This window comes from Brachyhypopomus gauderio, chromosome 10, assembly GCF_052324685.1.
Source record: "Brachyhypopomus gauderio isolate BG-103 chromosome 10, BGAUD_0.2, whole genome shotgun sequence".
NCBI classification, from domain to species: Eukaryota; Metazoa; Chordata; class Actinopteri; order Gymnotiformes; family Hypopomidae; genus Brachyhypopomus; species Brachyhypopomus gauderio.
Window position 1 is genome coordinate 879038 of NC_135220.1, and position 9790 is coordinate 888827.

The 9790-nt window shown below is 48.5% G+C and overlaps 1 protein-coding gene across 7 annotated transcripts in view; it reads left to right on the top strand.

Moving 5' to 3' along the window:
- kif1b (kinesin family member 1B) overlaps positions 1-9790 on the top strand; it is a 56022-nt gene that overhangs the window by 29641 nt on the left and 16591 nt on the right. For 5 of the 7 annotated variants that reach the window (XM_077018470.1, XM_077018474.1, XM_077018471.1 and 2 more), the window contains 4 exons: positions 7929-8031; positions 8204-8352; positions 9129-9307; positions 9608-9745. In XM_077018470.1, coding sequence (XP_076874585.1) covers positions 7929-8031; positions 8204-8352; positions 9129-9307; positions 9608-9745 — 569 coding nt within the window. Of the gene's footprint in view, positions 1-1461; positions 5361-7928; positions 8032-8203; positions 8353-9128; positions 9308-9607; positions 9746-9790 lie in introns of those variants that run through there. The other 2 variants (XM_077018476.1, XM_077018473.1) reach the window with 1 other exon arrangement.

Here is a 9790-nt window from a genome sequence, read left to right on the forward strand (position 1 = left end):
AAGCTTTAACTCTGTTGCTGGCTTTGCATGGTCTGTTTTGATTTCTAGCATGTTCTGCTAACAGTTTGACTGCGCAGACGTGCGTAGAACCTGACACTGGTGCTCTAAGCTGAGCTGGTTCTGCAGGTCAGCCTCGAGTCGGCTTTTGAGTTACGGCAGTAGATTTTGAGTTGAGTTTGAGTTTTGAGTTCGACTTTGTTGGCTCCTCAATGCAGTTGCTGATCTGTTCAATGCATTGTGACAATAACCCCAGATTTCTGCTGTAGTTGAATGCTAGTGATAATGTGGTTTCTCATTGATGTCTGCAGTCTTATTTGCATTACCCACGTGTCCGAGAGGTCATGGGGATCATGCTTGAAACACGGTTTCCTGTACTGGGGTCTTAATCAGTGATGACAAGCTTTCCAATACTGGTGGTCTCATCAAAAACGATCACGCTCACGGCATACGACACCAAGACTCGACACACTGCCCTCATAACTCAATTGCAATTACGCGCTCACCACCTGTCCCTTGTTACCGCCTTTGCTATCTGGCTACGGTTTTGCACAGAACTCTGCATACCTGACCTGGGATAAAACAAATGAGAAACTGCATTTTCTCCCCACTAACTTCTTAACTGTAGTGGATGAAATCGATGCTTTTAACCTCCTTCCGGTCTGTCCTTTCTTTATTTTACTTTTTATTTTTCTCTCTCTCTCTCTTTACTGACCCTTAATTAAAACACGCAAGAGTCTTCTAACCCACAACTAGAGCTGTGTCGACACCAAAATCAACTCTCCTATCCAGGACTTCAAATGGGGGGCAGGGTGGGGCGGGGCTGTCCAAAGCCCCACCCTCTTTTCCTGCATGATTACTGAAGCATGTTTTTCGGGTGCAGCTTTGAAGTGCACGAAAGTGAAGAAGAGATGAGCAGAATGACACAGCTGACCAGAGCAACATCGATCCCCCTCTCTCCTTTTTTTTTTTTTGTTGACATTTTGCTCATATCATGATTTTAAATATTAATATGCAATTTGGGAACTGTGTGTGTAGTTTTTCTGCCAGAATATTGAATGGTTCTTCGTTAAGTTTAACAACCATCGAGAAAACAGGCAGTCTTGTTGATGGTGGAGCTGATGTTGGATAATCCACTGTGTACTTATTAGCTAATAGCTTCGCTAGTTATAGTTTGGAAAAAGCTACATGAATGTTACCAAGCCACAATGTTCATATGTCTAGATTGTCAAAATATGAAGGCTTTAATAACAATTTTCATAACGTAAATGTCTATTGGAAGATCTCTGCTTTAATACTGAGCTCCTTTTCATTAAAACAGCTCGGAGCAGTTTCCCATTTTGCATATCATCACTCGTGTCCATTCAGAAAACACTCCTTTTGATTTGAATCTCATTTTAATTTTCCCATTTTGTTCCGCACTTTTTTCCGCTTTTTTTTCCCCCCTGTTTTTGTTCTTTCAAGGATGGAGACTCTGATAGTGGCGATGACTCAGATAAAAGGTCGTGCGAGGAGAGCTGGAGACTCATCACCTCCCTGCGGGAGAAGCTTCCTCCCAGCAAACTTCAAACCATAGTTAAAAAGTGTGGCTTACCCAGCAGTGGCAAGCGCAGGGAGCCTGTGAAGATGTACCAGGTCCCCCAGCGGAGACGCCTCACCAAAGACTCCAAGTGGGTGACCGTCTCTGACCTGAAGATCCAGGCTGTGAAGGAGATCTGCTACGAGGTGGCGCTCAACGACTTCCGGCACACCCGGCAGGAGATCGAGGCCCTGGCCATCGTCAAGATGAAGGAGCTGTGTGCTGCGTACGGCAAGAAGGACCCCAATGAGCGCGACTCGTGGAGGGCGGTGGCCCGTGACGTCTGGGACACGGTGGGGGTCGGGGACGAGCGGATCGAGGACGCGGTGAGCAACGGGCGGGGCGTGAACGACATGGACGACCTTAAGGTGCACATCGACAAGCTGGAGGACATCCTCCAGGAGGTGAAGAAGCAAAACAACACGAAGGACGAGGAGATCCGGGCGCTCCGCAACAAGATGCAGAAGATGGAGAGGGTGCTGCCAATGATCTCCGGGGAGGGCCAGGACAAGGCTTACCCGGGCGGGGCCGTGAGGGAGCAGAGCTGTGGCGAAAGCAAGCTTCCGCCCGCAAAGCTGCCCGAGGGCGAGGCCAGCGAGGGCGACCGGGTGTCCGAGCTTTCGGGCGACGACCCCGCGCTCAAGCGCGGACATGTGCGCTGGATGCGGCAGGAGCAGGTGCGTCTGAAGAACCTCCAGCAGCAGGAGATCACACGGCAGCTGCGCAGACAGAGCGGCCCGCATCGCTTCATACCGCCCGAGGACCGCAAGCTACGCTTCCCGTTCAAGAGCAACCCCAAGCATCGCAACTCGTGGAGCCCGGGCACGCACATCATCATCACCGACGAGCAGGTGATCGAGCTGAAGGTCCCCAAGGAGGCAGTCCAGGAGGAGGAGGGCCCGGAGGAAGGACTCGAGCCCCAGGAACAAGCAGTGGCCCCTGTTCACGTGATCAACCCCCCTCTTCCCAGCCCATCAGGACAACGCAGGAGCAAAGACCTGGAGCAGGGCCTGAGCCATCAACACAACCAAGGGTACAGGAGCCGACAGGGCCACGAGAGAAGCCGCAGCCATTCCTTCAACAACGCCCAGTGGGCCTCGGGCTCCACGGAGTCCCTGCACTCGTTGGACGGGAAACAGCCGCTGCCACTGCAGGCCTTTTACCAGCCACGCTACAACCAAAACCAGCCTCATCTTCATCTCCATCCTCATCTTCATCCCCATGCACATCACCACCACCACCACCACCAGCAACCGCAGCAGCAATACCACCAGCAGACCCCTTCCCAGTCATACCAGTACAACACCAGCGGCAGCTACAACTACAACCAGCAATACACCCCCAACAACCCGCAGCCGGGCCACCGTAGCGGCTTTCAGACCCCGCCTCGCATGCGCAGGCAAATGTCCGCCCCCAATTTGAAGTCCGGACGGGAAACGGCGGTGTGAACGGGACGGGAGGGGTGCGGGTCTTTCTGTCCCGCGAACTGAAGTGTGTAGCACTACCCATAAAGCCCCACAGACTTGCAGAGAAACCACAGCATTGGACAGCTTGTCCTCCTTGAGTCAAACTGCCAGTCTTTGCTGCATTTTGTTTTGTTGCTCCAAACTACAGCTGTTTGTGCAGCGTAATTTGATCTTTTTTTTTTTATCGATGTTTGATCCCCTGATGATATCAGCAGAGCTGTACTGGCTGTAATTCTAGCACCTGGAGGGCTCTTCTAAAGTTTCCAAGCAGCACTGGATCTAAAATATTTGTTGTGCCACAAGCATTTTATTGGTTTGGTAAAATCTGTGCATCAAGCAGTCCTGCCTTTCTTGGTTTAAGTATTTTAGGTGTTGTTTTCTGGACTTGCAAATGGTCACCAGGCATTTCTAAATTTGTTCAGCACCTTTGTCATGTACCTCTAGGTCAGTAGGATTTAACTAAAAGTTGTTCTGCAGAGTTTTGTTACATGAAGTCCTGTATAACCTCTTCCCCAGGGCCTTTGCATCTAGCGTAGCATATGATGGTAGTAGGCCCAAACATGAGCTCCGTACTTGAATTTTCAACTATATATCTGCAATACTTCTGCTATATCTCCATTGCTTGAATATGAAACATAACATTTCAAGGAACTGATACATTCAAGGAATGCAGGAAATAACTAGGGGCTAATTGCAGATATTTCAATCTACCTGAGTGTGTCCTAGGGACTAGAATTTCAGAAATGCAGCTAATGGATGTCTGGTTTCCAAATTTCAAGGAAATTGAAATTCATTATGTCTTCTTTCATTTCCTCTATGAACTAAAGGAAGTTTGAATGTGCTGTAGATGATGAAACACTGACCCGTGAGAAGGGGTGAAGTGTTCTCTCTGAGTGTTTTGAAAAATTATTATAAAAAGTGCCTTAGTGGGGCAGCAGGATGCATGTCTAACTTTGTCTGCCTTTGTTGGTTAGCTATTATGAAAGATCCGTCAGAGATACTGTAGTGATGAAGCAGTGATGGGTATAACCGTGATTTTTAACAACAAACAAACGAGGACATGCATGACTGTTTACTGAAAACCAAAACGGTTTTGTGCGCATCTTCAAGTGAAGCAGACTCTCTGAAGCCCGTTTCCTTCTGGGTGAGGAGTCTGCTGTGCGTGTCCAAACAGACCGTTTTAGCAGCACTCCCAGAAAACTCCCCCGCGGTGCGGGGCCTGTTTCACGCCCGGCTGCCTGCCACAGTAGGGGAGGGGCTGTGGGGACGGAGGCGGTGTTCTAGAATGCTCTAGAACCTTTGAGATCTTTGCCATAGTGCATGATAGGGATCCTGAATGTGTGCACAGTTGAGCCCAGAAAACGTATGGCCCCTCTCAACCCCAAGTGTTCTGGTAGGGCTGTCACAATGGCAACACCTATCCAAAGGAAAGGTAGAGAAACGGTAAAAGTCTATGTATTTTTTGCTAAATTACGATAGGTTTGTAGGGTGGGCGTGTTTCTCTTAACTTTTCACAAATTTCCCAGTGTTTTTATTTTTTTTGTAACGTCACCTTCAGCTCAGAACCTCCCAGTTCCAACTTTGATGAGTAGAATCACATGTCACGGCAGTGTTTCTCCTGACTGCCCCTCCAGTGGGTTCTCACACCCAACCCTCTGCCATTCGTGCAAACCCGCCGTGTGTGAAGCCTGGTGACGTCACTCGTTCGCCGTTCTGCACCAGCTCTCTCATATCTGCATCCGGGAATGAAAACCCCTCGATTCAGACCACAGCAGTGTACGAGATTAATGTTGACATCTTCACTCCTACCGCAGAGGGGGAACTAAGGAATGAGCGGTTACAATGGTCTTCATTTAGCTTTTTCAGTGTTAATAAAAAAACAAAAAACAAAACAAAAACCAAAAAAAAAAAGACAACCATATTTGAAATTTGCTAGAGTGGATGCGTCGATCATTATTGCTGTAAGAAACGACCATCAGTAGCATGGTCACTTGTTTTAGGAATGTTCTGGAGTGTGTACGGTGCTGACAGCAACTTCAGCTGTCCTGAGTGGAGCTGATGAAACTTGTACAAAATTAACTGTACAATGTATGTTCTTTTTAAGTATATAAACAGTTAATGTGTTCAAATGCAACAGTGATCTCAAGTGCCTCCAAACGGCCATGTAACATGATGTGTTGCTTTTTGAAGCCCAAATCAGCAACTATGGATGTTTTGTGTTCACTTGATTTATGCTGGTTCTATTCAGAATAGCTGTGTTAATTTCAATCATTGAATGCAATAAAAAAAATGTGCCTCAGTGAGCACGTTGAAAGCCATTCTTTATGTTCTTAATTATTGTATCCTCTGGATTTGTGTGACATGTAGCAACATGTCTGTCGATTTCAGTGTGTTGAATAAATAGTAACCCTTGTGCTTTAATGGCCATTAAAACAGCCATACTGGTGATGTAGTATGGTGACACGTTGATTAGTGTATGTTTGAACACGGCAGACCTGTTTGGGCCTGTGAAGAGACCGTGTGGTGTTTCAGTCCAGTTGGGTCAGGAGTGTGTATTCAATTTCAAAATGGTCTCATTTGATCTGTTATCATCCATAATTATGCCTACTGTATGAAATGAAAATATCACCATCAGCAGGTATAGAAACATAGATTGTTATGCATGAGTCAGTGCATTTCATGAAATACCTCCCAGGCATCAATCTCTTCCCAGGTAGAGGTGAGGCAATTGATTGCAGTCTGGGCTTAGACTGCCTTGTTTCACAGGGAATTTCATGACTCTGTACATCAGTGCTTCAGCCCCTGGTTTTGAAGGAGACCTCGTTGAAGAGAAACTGCTCTGAGTCAACCCCATATCACCCTTCTTCTCAAATGCACCACGCGATCGCTTTTCCATTATTACTATATGCATTTTTATCAGCCATAACTTTAAATCCACTGATAACTAAATGCACTGATATTGCACCACGTACACTCATCGAGACGTGGACTTGGTATCCGGCTCCAAGATGTTAGCAGCATGTTCTTCACAGTCCAGCTCCCAAGGCATTTCCACTGACATGAAGGTGTTTGCTTGGTCCACAACAATGTTTAGGCAAGCAGTACATGTCAGTGTAACACCAGGAGCCAAGATTCCCTGTCCTTGTAGATCATTTCCAGAGCAGCACCCTGCCTCTGTGGTCTTATCTTTTTACCCACAGTGCATCCTGGTGCCTGTTCATCCCCAGGTAAGCAACACGCACACACCCAGCTGTCCACATGCAGTGAACAGATGCTAGCACAGGTACTATGACCCGATCTGTAGCTCCGCAGCTCTGTACACATCACGCTGCAGTGCAGTGTGTGTTCTTACACCCCAGACATGAACTTTTTTTTCCCCAAGTTGTGCCACAGAACCTCTGTGGGATTGGACCAGATGAACTAGAAAGCTTTGGGCTCCCAGTTATCGCAGGTTGGCTCTTGTCAAAGCCATCGAGTTCCTTATATTTCTCCTGCATGAAACACATCAACTTCCAACAACTGTTCAACTTGCTGCCTAATATTTCCTCGCCCTAATATACCCTCGCCCCCTCTGACAGGTGCCACTGTAATGAGATATTCAGTGTTATTCATTTCACCTGGCAGTGGTCTTAATGTTTTGGCTGATAGGTGTACACACATTTTATTGTCAATTATTAAAAATTGCCTTGTATTGTTTTGACTGAAATTATTCATATTGTTGAGTGAATTCCATGTCATTTATTATAACACAGAACACTCCTGTGATGTCTGAGATATCGCAACATTTTATGACTAGTGTTATCAAAGCCAGCACTATGAGAACGAGTAATAAGCCATATATTACGCTGCCCTGCTCGTATTTCCCTGAACAAGTCTAAAGTTTGGAAGCCAGTACCACTGCGTCCTGGATACGTATTTTTTTTTTTACATAGGTCTGCTGAGCTAAGGACAACTGGAGAAGAACCAGGAGCAAAAGAAAGTGTGTGTATGAGTGTGTATGAGTGTGTGTGTGTGTATGAGTGTGTGTGTGTGTGTGTGTGTGTGTGTGTGTGTGTGTGTGTGTGTGAGAGAGAGAGAGAGAGAGGGAGCAGACGAGCAGACTAGCCCTTCAGCTCTGAGAAATGAAAGTGCTGATCTCATTGGCTGTTGCCTGGTGTGAGTGAGCCAACTCCTCCCCCAGGGCCCTAACTCCTCCCCCAGGGCCCTAACTCCTCCCCCAGGGCCCAACTCCTCCCCCAGGCCCTAACTCCTCCCCAGGCCCCAACTCCTCCCCCAGGCCCCAACTCCTCCCCCAGGCCCTTACTCCTCCCCCAGGGCCTAACTCCCCATCCAGCCTTTGCTACTAGTAAGGAAATATAGGTCAGCTCTGTGAGCACAACAGCAACACCACAAGTTCTTTTTTTTCTGCTCTCTACATTTGTCCTTGAAGAAAATGTGATTTCTTTTGTTTTAACGAGTCAATTGAGAGAACGTCATGGTGTTGGGTAGTAAGTAGGAAGTCACACATGGTCTGTAGAGTTTAGAAGAGTAGTACAGCACCCCGCTGTAAGCCTGTGAAGGGTGGGTTCCCTTCTTTCCTTAGTCAGACCTGTATCTAGAACATATCTAGAGTTGATGTGCAGGTTCTTGGTGAGTGGCTCAAGAGTGCAGAATTGGTGATGTGATGTGCACAGCACAGTGACCTGAATTTTGAACTATAACTACACTCATAATGTCTTACTTTGAAATAAAATCCTGTACATTTAAAAATTATTTTCATAATCACTAAGGAGCAAAAGAGACCAGGCTTGGGGGGGATTTTCTCCCAGCTGCTCATAGGTGGTGCGTTAATGGGCTACATCTACTGTCCCCACCCACACCCCCACCCCCACCAATCTGTCGTACAGGTGTATGAAAGCAAGCTTCAGGAGTTGCAGAAACAGGTGGAGACCCGCTCTCTGATCGCAGAAACTCCAGATGAAGAGGAGGAAGAGGAGGAAGTGGATGAAGGTAACGTGCCTATAATATTCTTCACGTGGGGTGATGAAGGACGCAGCTTCGCAGTGTTGGTGCCCCTACACCATCAGCACTTCCCAAAGAGAGTGGAGCTCTGCTAAGATGTGTGTGTGTGTGTGTGTGTGTGTGTGTGTGTGTGTGTTGGTGCGACCCTCCCTCCCCGCAGTGCCATGGACACAGCACGAGTTCGAGCTTGCTCAGTGGGCCTTCAGAAAATGGAGGTACCACCAGTTCACCTCATTACGAGACCAGCTGTGGGGAAACGCTGTGTACCTGAAGGAGTCCAACGCCATCAGCGTGGAGCTCAAGAAGAAGGTAGAGCACCGCCACCTTCGCCTCGTAGTCTGAAAACGACAATTCGGAAAGCTCTGAAGTAAAAGATGTCTGTGAACGGGTTAGCCATGTACAGGTCAAGGCCGTCCGGTCTCTTCACGCTCCGTTCCTACGGGGTCCAACCTTGGAGAAGGCGGAGAGGTTAATGGTCGTACCTCGTTACCCTGGACCGGTTCTGCCGTCGTTAGTAGTCCTTAGATTAACAGAGCGCTCGCGAAGGCCAGCCCGTTTTGCGGATCCTCGATTTACCGAGCTACACGGGCTCCGTCTGGGCCTCTCCGCCCACCAGAGCGCAATCGGTGGCTGGACCGGGCGGCCCAGTCTGGCCCGGCCACTGCCACGTCCCTGCTGATTTATGCTCCCAAATGCCGGGGAGAAGGGCTCGCTCCTCCGTTTCCTCCTGCGTCCCATCTTCTATCCACCTCCTCTTTCATTTGATGTTATTTATGTTCTTTTCCTCAGACCTTTTGAAGTATACGCTCAAAAGACCATTGCTGTGGGGGCTTGAAAGTTAAGCCGTTCGCAATCAAGATTTATAATGGCTGCTGCGCCTGCCGTTAGTGGAGAGGTTTAGAGTGCTGATCTGATGGATGAGCAGTGATTGAGTGTAGTGCAGGGCAAACACAGGACACCTGACACACGTTTGTTAGTTCCATTTCTCTTTCTTGTCCCACCATCACTCAACGCCCCTTTTGTGCTCTGACACTTTCACACCCTCTCTCTCTCTCTCTCTCTCGTTCTCCCTCGTGTCCTTTAAGGTCCAGTTCCAGTTTGTGCTCCTGACGGACACGCTGTACTCCCCGCTCCCCCCGGAGCTCCTGCCCCCCGAGCCAGAGAAGGAGCGTGAGCCCCGGCCTTTCCCCCGGACCGTGGTGGCCGTGGAGGTCCAAGACCTGAAGAACGGAGCCACTCACTACTGGTCCCTGGAAAAGCTCAAGTACGCTCACGTGCACGTGCCTATTCCTCTATCTGACTTGAACTTTTCTTCTCTTTTATAACACGGCAACTGTCTGCAGTTGAAACGAACACGCTAAAGATCCAGGCTAATCCCAGTAATGGTCTTGATTGGCCAGCAAACAGCCTGGCCTTCGTGGTGGTGCCCGGGGCTGTTTGGGAGTGTGTGTGTGTGTGTGTGTGTGTGTGTGTGTGTGTGTGTGTGTGTGTGTGTGTGTGTGTGTGTGTGTGTGTGTGTGTGTGTACCTGTCCTCACTGGCCCCATCTGTCCCTGCTCCTCCAGGCAGAGGCTGGAGCAGATGCGAGAGATGTATGACCGCGCTGGCGAAATGGCTTCCTCCAATCCAGAGGGCAGTGATGGGACCCTGACCGGCAGTGACCCCTTCTATGACCGTTTCCACTGGTTCAAACTGGTTGGGAGGTACGTCACCTATAGGATGCTTTCAGGCCTAAAATTATAAATGTA